General features: G+C 54.2%; 1 protein-coding gene across 2 annotated transcripts; it reads right to left on the reverse strand.

Annotated features, from left to right (window-relative positions):
• Positions 1 to 98: 98 nt before the first annotated feature.
• On the reverse strand, positions 99 to 17,350 carry ABCC2 (ATP binding cassette subfamily C member 2). 2 transcript variants are annotated; one of them, XM_061372406.1, is made up of 32 exons: positions 17,192 to 17,350; positions 16,497 to 16,670; positions 15,905 to 16,030; positions 14,714 to 14,848; positions 14,171 to 14,293; positions 13,786 to 13,841; positions 13,324 to 13,555; positions 12,574 to 12,749; positions 11,772 to 11,949; positions 11,061 to 11,315; positions 10,512 to 10,577; positions 9,881 to 10,018; positions 9,391 to 9,537; positions 9,073 to 9,161; positions 8,932 to 8,994; positions 8,616 to 8,742; positions 8,276 to 8,452; positions 8,006 to 8,173; positions 7,521 to 7,707; positions 6,611 to 6,743; positions 6,081 to 6,186; positions 5,561 to 5,780; positions 4,955 to 5,109; positions 3,932 to 4,087; positions 3,630 to 3,829; positions 3,091 to 3,217; positions 2,634 to 2,735; positions 2,400 to 2,543; positions 1,971 to 2,129; positions 1,564 to 1,730; positions 1,016 to 1,210; positions 99 to 616 (listed from the first exon to the last, which is right to left on the reverse strand). In XM_061372406.1, exons 1-32 carry the CDS (start codon positions 17,231 to 17,233, stop codon positions 487 to 489), a joined length of 4,653 nt encoding a protein of 1,550 aa, XP_061228390.1. In that variant the 5' UTR covers positions 17,234 to 17,350; the 3' UTR covers positions 99 to 486. The 2 variants fall into 2 exon arrangements, with proteins under 2 accessions (XP_061228390.1, XP_061228389.1); XM_061372405.1 differs by having other exon boundaries at positions 12,574 to 12,752.
• Between the last annotated feature and the right edge of the window lie 1,109 nt (positions 17,351 to 18,459).

Here is an 18,459-nt window from a genome sequence, read left to right on the forward strand (position 1 = left end):
CTGCGCAGTTTGGACTCCCTCGCCCATGTGTGTCTGCTTAGCCTGTGTGACCAGCTTCCCCCAAGCACGAGTCAGGTTTAAAGCCAAACCGAGGCTCATTTAGCATGCTGTAAAGTCAGACTTTTAATTGTAAGACTAGAAACAGTTACACAAGTAAATAAATTACAACATTCACTCTTCGATTAAACTAAGTTTCATTCCATGGTGCTAAAGCATCTCTCAGCTAGGTTCCCCTGGCATGGTGAAGTACAAAAGCAAAGACCCCCAGGGGGTCGTGGTCTTCCTGCCTGGCAGACATCTCCCTTCTACACTGGAATAAACGAGGCAGCTCCAGACCCTGGTGTGCACAGCAGGCAGGGTGTGGGAGCAAGGTTAACAGCTCCCGAGTCCACATCCTCTGTTCCAGAGAAGCCGCCCTCTCCGCTTCCTGGTGAGTGCCAGAGGGAGCGAGCTGCACGTGTGCACACCACACACCGTTCACTCCACCTACAGCATGGTGGTTTCTGTGTTTGTGATGCCAGCATGCTTTGCCATCATGGAGAACACGCCCGGCTTCCTGAGCAGCTCCTCGGGGCTGTCGAATTCCACAATCCTCCCAGCCTGCAGCACCATCACCCTGGCAGCAGAAAATGGGAAGCCCTGAGCTCCCGGGATCCGAGCTGAGAGCACTGCTGGCACCAGCACTACAAACCCACCAACCCTCACCCCTCCTGCACCACGTTCTGTGGTTCACCTCAGCACAGAGGGGAGGAGGGCACAGCTTTCCTCCATGTGACAAACAACTCTATGGTCTGTTGCTGTAAAGGATCCCCCAAAATATTTCTCCCCACAAAGGCATAACTACTGCATGGATATCCTTCCCATCCCTCTATTTTTCTCTCCTAGAACCTCTGTATACTGTGGCCTCGGTCACTGCATCCACCCCTGCCCCTCTGGCTGCATCCTTGCTCCTGCTGCTGGCCACCTCTCCCCCCATCCTAGGAGTCAGATCCCCATTCCCCTTGTCCCACAGTACCTGTTGCTGTCCATGATGGTGTGGAGGCGGTGGGCAATAGTAAGGACAGTGCAGTCAGCAAACTCACTCCGGATCGTTGTCTGGATTAGATGATCGGTTTCCAGATCCACAGCTGCTGTTGCTTCATCCAGGATGAGGATTTTGGCTTTGCGGAGGAGGGCCCTGGCCAGGCACACCAGCTGCCTCTGCCCCACACTGGGGTGAGGTGGGAACAGGGGTTACCAGGTGGATACCGGCAGGGCTGCTGCAAGCTATTGCCACACACTGCCCTGGCCCCAGTCCGTGCCTGCCCAGCCTGCCCGGGCCTTCCCCCGCTGACCATCTGCCACCCTGAGCACCTTGTCCCTCGGTGCCTTGCTCTTTGAGCCACCTTGGGGGGGTTGGTGTGTGCTGGCTCCCTCACAGCCCTGGCTCCTGGGCTGTTTTCTCCCACCTTCATTCCCAGAAGGTTCTTTGCTCTCATCCCTGGGCAGTCACTGCTGGAGACTGCTGTTCCTGGGACGAGGGGAAGTGAGGGGAGCTGGGCATGCCCCCAGCCATCTGCTCACCTCAGGTTCTCCCCTCCCTCGCTCACAACGTAGAGCAGCCTCTCAGGAAGGTCCTGCACATATGTCTTCAGGTGGGCCAGCTCGAGGGCCTTCCAGACCTCCTCGTCTGTGTACTGATCAAAGGGGTCCAGGTTCATCCGCAGAGTGCCAGTGAAGAGCACAGGGTCCTGCCAGGGACAGCACCGTGTTCAGCCACGCCATGGCCATTCAGGGCAATGGCTCCAGGCCCCAAGTCTGGCCACATCCAGCCCCCACTGCTGCCTGCAGCTGAGCAGGGAAGGTGGCAATGACGTTCACAGTCCTTGGGCACTGCGGCACCCAGGGATGCACTAAGGGCAATGCCCAGGGAACAGAGCTTGGGGAGGCCACGCTCCAGTGGGACAAGGAAAGGTGATGGAGCAGCTCACCTGGGGGATGATGGTGAGGTTTCTGCGCAGGTCATGGAGGCCAATTGTCGCTATATCCACCTCATCGATGAGGATCATCCCTCCAGCAGCCTCCAGCACCCGGAAGAGGCAGTTGGTGAGGGAGGATTTTCCAGCCCCAGTCCGTCCCACGACCCCAACCTGTGGAAGCAGTGATTTAGACCAGCTGCCAGGGCTGAAAACAGGGCAGGTGCTCTCCATGTTGGTCTGGTGGGCCTTCTTGCCCTGCATCTGCAATTGCCATCTTCCAGACTGTCTCCTTTGGTCCCTGCCCTGCAGCTTGAGTCCCCAGGAACCACATCCTGTCACCATCCACCCCCAGCCAAGAGGAAGCCAAGAGGACAAAACCAATTCTAATGCAGTGTCACTCTGGAAAGAGCGCAGTGAGGACAGAAGCAGAGGAGTCCTCACCTTCTCGGTGCTCCCAATGTTGCAGGTGATGCCCTGAAGAACCAGCTCCAGTTCAGGTCGGTACCGAACTTTGTAGTCAACGAACCGGATCTCCCCTTTGCTGGGCCAGCCACGGGGTGGGCGCTTTTCTGTCACCCATGGAGCCTGGGGACATGGGAGCGTTAGGAGGGCTGCATGCTGCGGTGCTGGGTAGCACCAAGCAGGTGCTGTTTGCCTGGACCCTGGTCTCCTCACCTCGTTCTTCACCTTTGTGTACTCGTGTACCCGCTCGACAGCCACAATGTTCGTCTCCAGCTCGGAAGATGTCCTCACCAGCCAGTTCAGTGTCTGGGTCACCTGCACGGCAGAGCCAGAGGATGCAGAGCTCAGTTCCTCAGGCACCCAGGAACAACCACCTCTACACTTCAGCTCAGCCTGGGCATGAGCATCCCTGGCCTGGTCCCTAGCTCTCCACTCCCCAGCCCTTCAAAAGCTTTGCTGAAGCATCTCTGATCCACAGCAGGATGTTGCTCCTTCCCACAGCAGCATGGATCCCCCTCCCACTGGGATGTGTGCTCCCCAGGCTCCATAGCAGCTCCCCAGGTGGTGGGACACCCCAGGTAATGCCTCTCCATGGATCAGAGCTGCAGACAGGGCAGCAACATGCAGAACAGCCCTGTCCTAGAATCAGAAGAAGCTCCCAGTGACTCACGTTGAGGGCAGAGGAGATAGACAGACCCACGATGCCACCCTCCAAAGTGCCCTTTGAGATCACAGCAAGAAGTGCAGAGAAGAAGACCACCAGACTCCCAACGAACTCCAGACGGATGGCCAGCCACCTGCACCAGGAGAGGAGGCTGAGGGGTGGTGGGAGAGGCATCTGCCTGTGCCCGACACAGGGCCCACCAGTAACACCAGCACCCCACCAGCATCCCTGCACACCCAGGCCTGAACCCAGCACTGTACACACGGTACCTGCACCTACATGTGGTCTGTGGCCAGTTCTGTGAGCAGATTCACTTCATCTGTCAGTTCATGTCTCACACATAACCTCATGTGATGGCAATGCCATGTATCAGAGGAGCCCCAGCTGTACAACCCTCGCACCCCCAAAGCATCTACCAGTTCCTGCACAGACCCCGAGGTCAACAGGGAGGACTGCAGCCTCTCAGGGACCTCCCTCAGAACATAGAAGCCCGTGGGCAGAGGTGCTGCAGGCTGTGAATAGGGGGCGCAAGGGGTAAAACTGACCTATTAGAGATTATCCAGGAGTAAACACTTTTCTGGTTTATGTCCATGGTGATCTCATTTTGCTGCAGGAACCGTGCTTGGTGTCCATAGGCCCGGATCACAGAAAGGCCTGACACTGTCTCACCAAAGTGGGAGTAGATGGGAGACCTGGTGACAGAGTCCAGACGCCGTAGCTGGCGTGACGTGGAGACATAGAAGCGCTGAAATGAGGGACACAAGTTGGTTACCAACACAAAGCCTGGCAGTGACCAAGATGCTGCTGTAAGCAGGGCACAAGCTTCTCTCAAGCCCCAGTTACTCACCAGCACGAAATAGTAGAAGATACTCAAGGGAATGATAATGAGAGCAAAGAATGGGGTGGCCAGGGTGATCATGAGCAGTGTACTAATGATGCCCATTAAACAGGAGAGCCAGCTGCGGAAGGACATGGGAATGGTCTCATCTATTGTGAAGATGTCCTGGAATATACAAAGAGATGTGGAGAAGCAATCAGTGAGCCGAGAGAGAGGAAGGAACCCAAACCACACACATACAGGTCCCTATACACCTGTGTGGCAACACAGTGCCAGGCACTTGCAGAAATACTGGATGACACTGAATTGGTGCTAGGATCACAAGCCCAGTTAGGGCCACAGCTCTTAAACTAGGAATGGCTGATTTAACAGAGAAGCTTTCTGTAACAATCCCTTATGCACAAACTAGCTTTGGGAATTGCATCTTCATCTGGACTGAGGATGCAGGAGCAGGAACTAAGGCAGAAAGAGGGACAAGGTTGACTCCAGGTCCCTGCAGGTACACCAAAGTCTCCAGCTGATCATCACCCATCTTCTGTCTGGTCACCACATACTTCTCATCTCAAACCCAGCAGGCTCAAAGGCTTGCTCTCAGGACAGATTTTTATTCCCCCAAATCAGGAGGTGGCACCAAAGGAAGAAGTGGAGTAGCAGCACACTTGAAACCGTTTATCTGTATTCTCTCTCCTTTCTTATTTTCTCTTTGTTTTATGAGCTTCATTTACATAGCCAATAGGATATTTGTTGAGAGTCCATAACCAGAAGGACAACTCATTATGGGACATGAGCTCTAGGCACCTGCCTCTCTTAGTAATCTATTTGGGGCCCTCTTCACACTTCCTTCACATCCCTCTTGTGATCATCTAGTTCCAACCCCCCTGCAGTTAGCTCACGTCCACCTTTCTGGCCCTTCCAGGCCCTGATCTGGGCTCATCTGTTCAGTGCTGAACAGCAGCAGATTTAAGCTGCCACCCAGCGCTCTGCAGACCTGCTGGAACAAACAGCTTCTCCTTGTTGGGGCTGTTCTCTTACCTTGGCAAACCTGTTGACAATGCGGCCCGTTGGAGTCGTGTCATAAAAGCTCATGGGCACACGCAGGATGTTGCTGAGCAGTTGCTGGTGCATCACCCGGGAGGCGCGCATGGCACCATAGGCAGACAGGATGGTTGCAAACAGCAGGAAGAGAGCTGTAAGAAGAGCAAAGGATGGTTATCACCAACTCATACCTTACACTGGCCTCAGGCACCCGGTGGCTCAAGCAGATGCAAGGCAGCAGCTCTGCAGTGAGCCACTGTCATGGTCTCTCATCCCCTCTTCTTGGGAGGCCCCACTAACTGTGCCCCACCACAGGGGGAGAACACTGAACCCTTTTGGAAAGCCTTGGGCCCTAGCACTGTCTCCAAACTGATAAGGACAGTAAACTTCAACCTAAGGGGCTACATAGATTCCCTGGGACAATCTATGCTGGCTTCAGACTATCTGTCTCTAATTCGTCCAGAAGCCAGAACAAAGGCAGCAGCATGCAAAGGAGCGCAATGCTGGCCACCCTGCTCCTTGCTGCACTGCTGGCTGCAGGCCTTGCAAGCCATATCCCTTGTAGCAGATGTGAACGGGACCCCCTGGTGCTCCCACACTCACCTTGTGACATCCCCAGTGCCCCAAAGACACCGATCCGCAGGTCTCGCTGCTCCACGGGATAGGTCTCGTTCAGATAGCGTTGTGCATCGTCAGTCCAGGCACTGAGCCACAGGTTAGTACCCATGAAGGCAGCATACTGCCCAACATAGCACATAGCAACCCAGAAAGAATACCACAAGCCAACAGCACGCAGGTACCTCAGGTACATGGAGAACTTCACCTGTAGACCAATTCAGCCCATCACTGCTGCCCAGCAAACGCCCAGCTGCACAGCCAGCGACACCCAGCACACCCTTGGCACTCCTGCCTTGCTGCCCATGGTGCTCCCCTCCACTGCCTTGCCCACCACTCTGTATCCTTCAGTGTCTCTTGACTGCAGTGGAGCCTCAGGCAGACAGCACTGGCTTCTGAGCCACAGCTGGGTCTTGGCAGCACTGAGCCAGGGCAGCACAGCACTCCCACCCACCCATCCATCCACCCACCCACCCATCCATCCATCCATCCATCCATCCATCCTCACCTTGCCAGTTTCCACAGCTTCTTTCTCAATCAGTTTCTGGCCCTTCACCTTCTTGGGAGGCTCTTCCTGGGCCTTCTTCCAGGAATTGGTGCTGGTTTTACTAATACTGCAGGGAGGTGATGGGCACCATTAGTCACAGGGTGCTGGATGGGTCCTACTCTCCTGTGGGCCTCCCTATGCTGTACTGGGACTCAAGTGCTAGAGCCCTCTGGGAAATAATGTCCTAACCGGGGCAGCTTTGACTGAGCCTTGTGGAAGCCCGAGGCATTTTTAGCCATGAAATCATAGCCATCATCCCCAAAACCAGAACTGACAGCAGCATGAGTTTCAGGTAAGACTGTAGGGTAAGGCTGTGACACACTGATGTAAGTAAAGGCAAGATCAGATGCTCCTGACCCAGCCCAGATGGTGGTAGAAGCAGGGAGGTAGCATCCCAGCAGGAACCTCCCCAGGAAGCCCCTGGACCCCTGTTTCCAAGGGAACAGTGCAGGGGACAGGGGAGAGAGCTGAGAGCTCAGGTCAAGTCCTACCTGCGATTGAGCACCCCCCGATGGATGCTGGCCTCTCGCTTCAGGGTCATGGTCACCACATCATCAGGGCTCTCTTCCACCAAAGGCTCAGCATCTTCATCACCCTGCTCTTCATCCCCAGCTAACGCAATATCTGCAAGCACAGGGATGAGGGAAGGTAGGGTTAAGCACTGAGGAGAGAGCAGATCCCATGCATTTGCTACACCCCAGGCCCAGGCTGTCCTGCCACCACATGTCACACCTCTAGCGCTGCTGCAAGCCCAGTATAGCAGCAAGAGGAAGAAATCCATTGTGCTGGAGGAAGAACAGACAGGGGACACAGGGCTAAAGGCCTGCATGGAGGTAGTCCCTGCTGCCAACTTATACCAGTACCACTGGTGGGACCTCAAGCAGAGATTTGTGCTTGTTAATAGGTGCAAGATCTGGAGGTCCTGTCACTCCCATTCAGGAGCATCCCTTTGAGCAGGTGGAAGTGGATCCTGTGGGGATGGACTGGGAAAAGCGAGGCTCCAGCTGGAAAACTGAGGTGAGCATCCACGTGACTGACACCACTCCTCCCCATAGCAGTGGGGGACATGATAAAGATGAATTGTTATCCAATCGCATGTTTATAAACCAAAGGATCTTTCTCACCCCAGAATCACCAAAATATGAAGCCTGTTGCCACATAAGATTATAGGACGCATAAACATAAATGAACTAAAAAGGGAGTAAAAAATGTAGACAGGTCCTTTGCTGTCTGTTCAACCCAGTGCCTGGATGCAAATCATAGGCAGAAAGTTCTCGTGCTGCAGATTGCCATAAGCTGGGTTAGGGTTCACAGCACCCACCACTAGCATCTGAGCTGAATAGAGACAGGTTTTTCATATCCCCAAGACACGCACACAGAGCCCCATTGTGTTCCCAGTACCTGCGGTGTTTTTCTCGGAAGCATCCTCCTCCTGTCTGCCGTACAAGTTCAGAAACTGGGCAAAGGCCCCCTTGTTTGCAAGCAGGGTGCCATAAGAGCCCTGCTCAGACACTGCTCCTGCCACCATCACCACGATGTTATCAACCTGCGGCAGGAAACTGATGCTGTGCGTTACCAAGATCCGTGTCTGCAATAAAGTGGTTGCAGGGTAGTGAGCATCACAGAACTCTGTGGCCCCCAGGCATGGGCTTGCAGGCTCTCCATCCCCTACTTGTGGACCTCTCTGCTCATCAACACCTGGCTATAGGGACACAGGGCACCCCTCTCTGGGGACCCATGAGGCCTCTCCTGCTTGCTGCAGCTCCACATGAAAGCCACAGGACCCCTCTGTTCCCAAGCAAGCAACCTCAGGCTTCCTGAATGGTCAGCACCATTCCAGTGCCCTCCCTGCCTGGCTGGGTGGTGGGAAGGGCAGAGGTGCTCACCTTATTTTGCAGCAGCCCTTTTGGCCCCAGCACATGCTCGAAGAGGTACTTGCCGACATGAGCATCCACAGCAGACAATGGGTCATCCAGGACATAGATGTCTGCATTGCTGTACACTGCCCGGGCCAGGCTGACTCGCTGCTTCTGGCCCCCACTGAGGTTAATGCCCTGGAAGGGAAAGGACATCTCTGAGCCCTGGGCTGGCACAGAGTGATGGCTCTGTCCTCTGCTGCAGGTGCTCTGGTGACCCATAGTGCCCAGGGCTGATACCTTCTCTCCAATCTCTGTCTGGTCACCTGCAGGCAGCTGTTCCAGGTCTGGAAGGAGGGCGCAGGCTTTGATGACCTGCTGATACCTGGCTTCATCCAGTTCTGACCCAAAAAGTATATTGTCTTTCAGTGTGGCATTCTGGATCCAGGCCTGCTGCGGGACATAAGCTAGGGAGCCCTGGAAAGAGAGAGACAAGAAGAGCTGCCTCATCAGAGCTCCAGCCTGAGCACAGCCACCTCTTGCAGCCTGTCCTTGCCCACAGGCACCACTCTATGACCAGTCCTGCCCTGCTGTCTCCCCACTGAGCTCCCAAGCAGTCTGCTGTGCCCGCTCCTCTCACCTGGATGTTGATGTGTCCCTTGATATGCTCCATCTCCCCAAGCATGGCTGACACCAGTGAAGACTTGCCTGAGCCCACAGCCCCCACCACAGCCACAAGGCTCCCGGGTGTGATGTCCAGGTTGACACTGCAAAGACATGAGGGCATGAGCACTGCCAGGTCACCCACCAGCTTCTGCAGGGGACCAGCACAGAGCGGTGTCTCTGGAGCACTCACTTCTAGCAGCACTGTGAGAGGTGACTGCCAGCCCCAGATAACACACAGAAAGACTCCCAGTACCCACCCATCTGCCCCCAGCACAGCACAGAGCACTCACTCTCTTACTGCAGCATCCCCATCCTGCTCCCAGGCAAAGGTGGCCTCCAGGAAACGCACAGCACTGCCTGTCAGAAAAGAGCCACCTCTCAGGGCTGGGAAAGCACAAGGCTGGTCCAGCCCATGACCCACAGGGAGTAACCTGCCTTCAATGGGGCTGTGGTGGATGGCTGAGGTGTCCAGGTCTTCTCCCCCCAGGTAACGCTCCAGCCTCACAGTCGACACTTTGGTCTGCCATGGCAGAAAGAGGTTGGCCCCATAAGCAGAGCACCCCATACACACAGAGAGCCAGCCCCAGCATCTGAGCCCCTGTGTCACTTGTGAGTCCTGTCTCAGCCCACTACGCACAGAATCCCATGCACTGACCCCTGGCTGTCCAAGGCCCATCACACATGTGAGCCCCATGTGCTGGTTGGGGCAGAGGTATCATAAGATCCCCATGCCCAATGTGAGAGCTGACCTGCACCAGGGAAGAGAGGACCAGAGGCAGCATGGCCATGGGGAAGCGCAGCACATTGAAAAGCGAGATGGCAGTAAAGGCCTTCTCTGCATCCAGGATGTTGTTCTCATCCACCAGCACGTAGACAGCAAAGCTGGCCAAGGAGACCTAGAATAGATAGCAGGGAAAGGCACCATCAATGTGGTTGAGTGCAGACCAGACCCTCATGATCCCCTAAGGCCTCAGCAGTGCCTTCCTCATGGGGATCTGTTCCCGTCCTGCTTCCCTTCTTCTTTGGGCCCCATCTCACCACTCTGATGGGACCTCTTTCCACCACACTCTCCTGCCAGCAGCCAGGACCATGCTCAGCATCCCAAGCACCTGTAAGCCTGCCCCTTCCTTGGTGCAGGAGCACTCCAGCTAAGGTTTCCAATCTTTCCCACCCCCTTGTACACAGCCCAACCCCAGCTCTGAGGAAGGTGCAGCTCTCCCCAGGCCTGCTGGCACTCACCAGGAAGGGGGCACACATGAAGACAAACATGGATATTGACTGCAGGTAACTGAAGTTCAACAAGTCCTTGAGCTCACGTGCCCGGATCTCATTGACTCGCTTCTCAAATGAGGGCTCCCAGGCAAAAAGCTTCAGGATCTGTTGGATGAGCAGGGTGAGCAGATGCTGGCCTCACAGGAATGACACTCAGTTCACACTCAGTTCACTGATGGCCAACACCTCCAGCTCCAGCTCCTGGCTTGCTCAGAAGCCTGTTTGGCCACTGCATCTCTCCTCTCCTGAGCTGCCCCATGGCTTATAGCACTTCCCCACAGCACACCCACTGCCTCATCCTTGGCTTACAGGTCACTGCCAGCCCCTCTGCACCATGACAGCCAGCTCAGCACCACAGCCACCCAGGAAACCTCCAGGAAACCCTCCCTTGGCTCCCAAGTCTTGTTCCAGGTATCCGGAGCCATTCCTTATCCAACCTTTCAAAAGGTGAGGAAACCAAGGGAATTACAGAGACAAGGGCCCCAAACTAGACTGTAACACTGGTGCTGTAGGATTGTACTGGTGTGATACCCTCAGGTACAGCACAGCAAGAAGACGGGCACAGCAGGTTCCTGGGTATCTCCACCCCACTGCTCACCTTGATTCCATTGAGGATCTCACTCATTATTTTCATGCGTTCATCCTTGTTCTTCATGTTTCTCACCTACAAAAGGAAGAACCAGAGGTCACCTAAACCAGACAGCAGCTCACCCTTTGAAATATATCTGGGCTGCCACAGAGCCCAGGGAAGGACAGGTGGGCTCCAGAGCCCAGGGAAGCCATCCCACAAAACTGGACCTTGGCTTGCTGGAGCCCTGGGCAACATGGGTTAAAACAGTGCTCTGTCATCAGGTAGGAGCTAAAGCTGTATTTTATGGTCGGTGATATCTCACTTTCAGCCCTCAAGGCTGCTCCCAGCCCTGTTCAAGTTCAGCTGTGATGGTAGAACAGGTCTAACCTGCCTCCAGCCCATCTCAGCTGATCACCCCTTGTCTCAGGCTAGAGACACCCCCCGCCCAAGTCAGTCCTAGGCTGGGAAAGATCTACAGCAAAACAGGGAAGGGAAGGGAGGGTGGAAATGAGTGAGGGGAGCAGCAGTGAGCCTCAGGAGTGGGAGGCCAGGGAGGATCTTGCACCCATCACTGACCTGGATGGTTTTGGACTTGGCAACCAGGAACCCATTTATGGGGATGACCAGCACCATGACTGCGAGGCCAGCCAGGACAGAGGGGCCCAGCTCTCCCCATAGGAAGACAATGGACAGGATGATTTGCAGGGGGGATGACCACAGCTGGTGAACAAAGTTGGCCATGTCCATGAACCTCTGGGCATCAGCTGACATCAGGTTCACAGTCTCTCCCACTGTAGATTCCTTGCGGGTGGCACCAGACATGGTGAGTGACTGGAAAGAGAAAGCCCCGTCACTGCAAGCCAGGCTGGAGCAGCGAGGATGCCGGCAGCATGGTGCAGAGCAGGGAATTAGGCCAGGCAGAAACTGCTCTTGGTGCCTCTGCTGACCATAGGTGGTGTCATCGCTGCCTGTACACCAGGAGCCACTGGATGCTGGGGGCAAAGAAACATGTCCCCATGCAGCAATCCTAGCAGCAGCTGCCCTGAGGAGAAACATCTCTCATCCTCTGGTAGTTCTCAAGCACAGGGCTGCAGCATGCACGTCTCAGAACTAGCACCAACAGTGTTCCCCGTGCTGGGTGGGTGTCCCACAAGCCAAGCTCTCCTGTGCCTTCCTAGGAAGTAAAAGGCATACACCCCAGTTGCCCTTACATTGATGGGGCAGATGCCGGTATCCTCAGCACAGCTTAGAGGAAGCTGACCGGGGAGACAACAGGGCTGTACCAACCTTCTTGTAGATGGCAGCAATGAGACTGGCACGCACTTGTATGCCAAGCTGGAAGCACAAGCTGAAGTACTGCTGCAGGCAGAGGGACTGGATCAGCGCTGACAGGAAGAGAAGGATGGCATACACATAGCCTTGCCAGGCAAAGGACTCCTCATCTGACACAAAGGCAATCAGCAGCCTGGAGGGTAAAGAAGTCCATGAGGCCCTCACCCTATTAAGACAGACCCAAGGAGGATGCTCCAAACCAGGAGAGGGAGAGGACCCTCATGAGAGCAGTGACAGAGACCCAGACCAGCTGGCTCGATGCTCAGCAAGCTGGGGACTTCTGCTCTGCTCTTGTGCAGGGGCGCTGTATTTCACATTCAGCAGGGGGTAACTAATGTCAGATCATCCACAGAGACTGTGCGGCACTGCAGGACAAACCAGGCAGGCACTGTTGAGCTGAGAGGGGCTAATTCATCAAGGGCTGAAAGAAGAGACTGTCTTCAAGGAAGGAGCAGGACTGTGTAAGAAATGATGGAGGAAGCAGGAAGCAACATACAATCTGTAAGAGCTGACAGCCAGCTCTGATCAGTTCTCCGTTAAACTGTGTAGTTTAACGACGTATTCTCACATCTTTGGTGAGGGCACAGAAGGTCCCCAGGATGTGGGGCTGGGAGATGTACACATATGGAGATGTACACATATAGATGTGGAGTTGGATGCAGTGCACAGAGGGAGGTGGTGGGGCTGGGTGCATAGCCAGGCATGGACACTGGCAAAGGACAGAGAGCATGGACATGGACTGGGAGAAAGGACTCACTTGAGCAGCTGGGGGCTGACAAACACAATTACGTCGTGCACCAGCTTGAAAGCCACCGACAGCAGGAGGTTCTGCCAGAAGGTCTTGCACAGGGTTTTTATCAGCCAACCCCTGGGGTAATCCTTGTGAGAGCCCGAGTCCCCTTTGTCTCCCTTCTTCTTCTTTGGCTGCTTCTCCTCCTAGAGGGAAGCCCACACAGAAGTAAAGGAGCTGGTTGTGGGGGCTCCCTGCACCTACAAGGATGCTCCCAGGGCAGCACCACAGACCCCAGACCAGGTATCCTCAATGAAGCCTTAGCTTTACCTCCCACCACATTCCCTCTCACTGATCTCTGCTCATGCTGTACACCCCCAGTACTAACACCTCTCTTGTGTGGTGAAGACAACTGCAAAACCCAGATAGCCTGGACCTCTCAGGCCAAAAATCAGGCACCCTAGGAAGAATCAAGAGGCCAGGGGTGATCATAGAGTGATGTTGCTAGGAGGTATCTGAGGTAGGGAAAGACTGAGATAAGGGAGCTGCTTGTACTGCAGACTTGAGGGTGGTTCCTGTCTTCCTGTAGGGCAGAAGGATGGAGACTTCCTTGGTCTCTCAAAACATGGGGATCTGCTGAAGACAGGGAAGACCCTGTGATAGGTTCACCCATCCTTGCAGCAAAGGGGACTGCAGGGAGGGGAGGTGACCCTAGTTCCCAAGGCTGAACCTGGATCTCTCAGTTCCATGCAAGGGCAAGAGTAGGAAGAGATTTACCAGCACCAGGATGTCTTGGCTCTGGGTCTTGCTTATGTTGTTCACATGGTTCAAGTCACCTTCCCGTCGTCTTTTCTTGCGTTTCCGTTTCTCCAGCTCTGCTTGGGCCTTCCTCACCCCAGTCTTCATGTTCTTCTCAAAAACAGTGTAAATAGACTTCGTCTTGTCTTTAGCTTTCAATTCCCAGATATCCTCTATCTCCAAGGGCTTCCGATAGCCTTTGAAAACCATGCTGTGGGGCAGAGAAATCTCCCTTCAGCAAGTTTCTGCACTACACCAGTTGGAGAATCCTTGCTGCAAATGCAGAGCCTTCATAGCCCTGAGCTCAGGCTGTCCTGAATGCAGTGCCTCTCACTACTACCTCCAAGCATCCTGTGCTGATGGCTCCTCCAAAGACGGCTGGGCCAGCCCTAAAGCACCCTTGCCTTTCACCAGCTCAGCCTCCCACATGGCTTTGCTTACCTGCTGTACCATTCAAAGGTGATGGAGCTCAGGAAGGAGGCCGTCACCTCTGGGTTCTAAGGTACAAACCAAGACATCATTGATGCAGAAGGATCAATGGTGTGAACAAGAGCTGACTCGGCATCCCCAGCCATTAGGGAACCACAGAGGTTTCAAACTGTGCCAACTCCAACCCATCCACAGCCAGAAGCAGCCCCCCTTGGACACACATGCAGATGCTCTAGGCTGCAAACTCCAGCTCTTGCTGTGCCCCTCACAGAAGCCCTCAGGTCTTCCCTCCCACAGGGGCCAGGAGGAGTCTGTATGGAGCCCACCCTGCCCCACTCGACACCAGCCAGGATGTGGTACCCTGAGCCCCGAGCCCACTCCCGCATGGACCTCGCACCTTCTTCTTGATTTCCTTTGTTTCTGGGGCAATGTCTGAGAAGCCTGAGACAAGGAAGAGCAGCAGCTGGAGCCCATAGGAGATGAAGAAAAGGACAAACCGTGGCACATCAGAGATTGGCGCCTGCAAGAACAGAGAGCCCAGGGTGACTGCTGGAGCTTGTCTCAGGGCCATCTGGTGCTCAGAGACAAGGTTCACCCCCAAGACAGTGAACATGGCTAAGCCCAACAGGGCTGTGCAAAGCTCACTCTGGGTCCTGGCTCAGCTTCCCCTCACCACCCCTCTCCCTGCTTTTCCCTGACCTCCTCCCTTAAGTCCGCAAGAGGAGAAATTGGTCCTGGAGAGCTTATGCCTCCCCAGAGAGACAGGATCGACTCAAACACCAACTCTTTCTCAGGTCTTTTCTGGTTCCCCAAGGTCCCTAGGGCAGCTGGGACCTCAGTGACACCACTGAGAGCTTGTCAAGAGACAAAGCCTGAAGGGACTTCATTTGGGGACAGAACGAGACCATGGGGAAGCAGAGAGCTTTCTGCCAAACCCAACCTGCAGGGCTCTCCGGAGGAGTGACTGGAACGGCAACGTCCCACAGAGCAGGGACAGTGTCCAGAAGCAGAAAAGTATCCCCGAGTCTCTGCGCAAGCAGAAGCGTCGCGCCTCGTGGATCAGCAGAACCAGGAGCTGGGGGAAGGAAAATCAGAGGTTATGGCAAGGCTGCAGGAGTGGGTCTGGGCTCTAAACCTGCCTTTGGAGCATCCTGGGATGCCAGTGCTTGTGAGCTGCTGGGATTCACTGCCTTGAAGACACTGAGCTCCCAGTGCCCAAGCTCACTGCCAACCCTACATAAGCTTTGGAGTTAATTGCATAGAGCTAAGGTTTATTTTAAGAAGACATAAGGTCAGGCTCCTCATGGGAAAAGCAAGGGCTGAAGGTACCTGACATCACAGCAGGGTACCTTCTTTTTAGTTGTTCTCACCCCAAACTTTCAGACATGCCCAGCTGTGAGGTGTCACACCCTGTCTCCTGCATATTGCCTTCAGACCGGGAACTAAAGCCAGATCAGGGTCCCAGTAATGCAGCCCCCCTGAGCAGTTCCCTTGCCTTACAATCTCACGTGAATTCTGCAAGTGAAAATAAATGACGTGACAAAATATGAAAGATAGCAAGCAGGGGTGTTACTTTTGGTTTTAAGTGTAGCTCCTGAACGTTTTGGCTTTAAGACTTAGATTATCTCATGTCTCACACAAGACATCTCCAACTTCCATGCACATATTCCATGGAAATAATAGCTCCTCTGTCCTCAGCTCTCTTCAATTCCTGGGTATCCCATGGCACTTCCCGACTCTTCACACAAAAGTGAGCATCAACCCATGGGAAGCTGTGAGACCTCAGAGCAGCAAGCCATGGTCTGACATTCACGCTGTGCAGTCAGTCCTTTGAATCCCACACTGCTGCTGCCAAGGCTCTGCCAGAAATCTCAGCTGCTCTCAAAGTCACAGTACCCATGCCAGTTTTAAGGATAAAAGGAGGCACACTGTACAAACAGACACCTGCCCTCAACCTATCGCCCTCATGCACCACCCACACCAGTTTGGAGCTAGTCCCTACCCACTTCCCAGGCTTACATCTACCTTGTGGACACAGCTTCCTGCTGATCTCTGTGCTAGAGAAGTGTTCTGCTGCTTGGCCCCGTGATCTCACACCCTGACCCAGCACATAGACCGGCTGATCCCTTACCCAGGTGGCGATGTACAGGCTGGGGTTTGTGTACTGCACAGCTGGCAGAGGGTCCTGCTCTGCCCCCTCTACAACCGCCAGGACCAGCTCTGACACTGCCGTCAGCATCAGCAAAATCGTCAGCACCTGCAGGGAGAGGGGAGCAGCCATGAGGGGAGACCCAGCCCACTGCGGGACCAGGAACCAATGGGACACAACACGGTTGGGCATAAAAGCACTGTCTCATACACCATTACATCCTTTCCAACCCAGATGTGGCCTGGGAGAGGTTTCTAGGGCCCTGTGGAGCTGCAGCACTGCCATAGGAGCATTAACACATTTCAGACTTGGAGGATAAAAGCCCACAAGACGAGAGACCACAGTACACACTCCTGCCCTTCCTCCCAGTGTATCCCAGCTCTGTTACCCCCTCTGTCCCAGACGTGTCTTCATGTTTCTGTCCCATTTGGTGCCCTAGCACATTGCTCCTTCTCTCCTACACTTCTCATCTCTCCATCCCACACTTGACTCCAGCCCAGAGGCTTTTGACTTACCACCCGTCCATCCCAGGCTGCTGCTGCCTACCATCTGTGCCCCCTCATTCCCACTCTACCTGTTTAATGATGTAGAGTTTGGTCACAGATGATTTCTTGTCTCTGGATTTACACATAGGCAGGACCTGCCAGGGACCCAAAATCCACAAAAAGCCAAGGGGGATCCAAACCAGCACGGTCTGCTGGAAACACACGGGCAGGTCGGCATCTGGACGATGGAGGTAGGAGGCATTCTGGGGGCAGCAAAGACAGACAACCAAGTCACTTGGATGGCTTGACCCTCCCAGCACAAGAGCTAGCATTTCTATAGCACTTTCCCACCCCACTCCACCCCATCACACCACTCTCGTCAGCACCCACTTTCCTGCCAGCCCATTTCAGCAGTCAGCCAAGGTCCCAGGTGATGTCCCCCTACTCATCTATCTGCCTGAACCTGGGAGAGCCTCCTCCACAACCACTTGCCAAGCCAAGGCAGCTGCACCCAAACCATTCCCCAAAACGTTGCCCTGTGTTCCCAGCTGGGGTGCAGGGCTAAAACAGGACAGGGCTCATGCAGGGAACTGTCATTTACATTGACACTGCACAGGCAGTGCACAGCGCTCAGTGCCATGGCAGTCCTGGATAAATAGCAAAATCTCTGCTGACCGCGAGCAGTTGGGTCCCACTGGATGAAGAAGCCTTGGGATCCACTGCTGTCCCTTCCACTGAGTATCCTACACCAAGAGCAGGCAATAAGGGTGATGCAGTCACTTACCCAAAAGACAGAGCCACAGAACTCGTCCAGGGCTGCTGACATGGTTCAGGAGAGGAGGCAATGGCTCTTTCCTCTTGCTGTGCCTGGCTGTGAGAGTCCTGGGTGGATGCTTGGGACAAAAGTCCCTGTACAGCCTCAGGTGATGCTGGGACAAAATCCCCAGTTAATTGTTAACTTTGCACTATTGCACAACACCACACACCAAGCAGTGACCAAAGGGGCTTTGGAATCCACATGTGCTCAGGGGGAAGGGAACTGAGGAAGAAGGAGATCAAAGGGGAGATGTACGGAACCCACTGTCACAGAGTCAGTCACTGCAGAACACCACAGCCATTGCTCAGAAACCACAGTCTTCATCAATGCACACCAACAGGGATGAGCTCGTATTGTCCCACTGAAGACACTGCTTAGGTGCAACAGACCTCTCCTGCCGGAACAAGCCTGCTGAATGCTGCCAAGAAGTTCATCCTTCAGAAGCCAAAGATGACAAGACCCTTTTTCTCATGTGCCACTCTGCACAGAGGCCCAGTACACCAGCAGTGCTCCAAGCCTAGGAACTTGGAGCATCTGGTAGCTGAGCTGACCGCATGCTGCAGCGGTCTTTGTGTCTCCAGGGTCTGGGTTCCTCTTAACAGCTTCTTCTGGCCTGCAGAACCTGGAGACTTTCCCAGCTCTTCCTTTTGCTTCTCTTTCCCACATCTCTGTGCTGTCTGGATGTTATAGCTGCTGCTTGACCACAAAACCCAAGAGACTGAATCTTCATTGTAAAGCAACCCCCAACATCTGAGATGGCCAGAGGACCATTCCTGAGGGGGGTGACTGACACTAAATCAGCACCCTACTGCTTAGAAAAGTGGAAGTGTGGGGGCAGATACAGATGGTGCTGCTGTAAGGCCAGAGCTGAATTTTGCTTCATCATGCATGTTCTTGAGGACCAGTAGGTAAAAGGGGACTGTAGGGTGACTGCAAGAATGCTGCTGTCTCATTGTTCATAGGTTTAGTAGGTAACTTAGAAGTCAAGGATGATACAATGAGTAATTGCTAAGGAACTACCCCCTTATCATCAATACCAGAGAAGGGTTCAATGTTCAATTCACTGGTTAATTATTATTGGTTTCTCTGATTAAATCCACTTGTTTTCCTAAATAAAACTACCCCTAGTGCTGGGTCCTTCAGGCCAGGACAAATACACAGCTGATGAAAGCAGCAACAGATAAGCAGTGAATGAAGCAGTCACTTCCTCAGCCCTTCTCCAGAGTGCTGATGGG

Source organism: Neopsephotus bourkii, unplaced genomic scaffold (genome assembly GCF_033783945.1).
Source record: "Neopsephotus bourkii isolate Nb327-2 ecotype Australia unplaced genomic scaffold, CSIRO-AGI_Nbou_v1 NB_1615, whole genome shotgun sequence".
Lineage (NCBI taxonomy): Eukaryota > Metazoa > Chordata > Aves > Psittaciformes > Psittacidae > Neopsephotus > Neopsephotus bourkii.

Bases quoted from the DNA above. Each gene is read 5' to 3' on its own strand.
- ABCC2 (XM_061372405.1), bottom strand. From the start codon at position 17,233: ATGTCAGCAGCCCTGGACGAGTTCTGTGGCTCTGTCTTTTGG. The intron at 3,830-3,931 runs GTGAGTAACTGG...CCCTCATTTCAG, and splicing joins TCTTCTACTATTTCGTGCTG to CGCTTCTATGTCTCCACGTC. The intron at 2,544-2,633 runs GTGAGGAGACCA...CCATGTCCCCAG, and splicing joins ACACAAAGGTGAAGAACGAG to GCTCCATGGGTGACAGAAAA.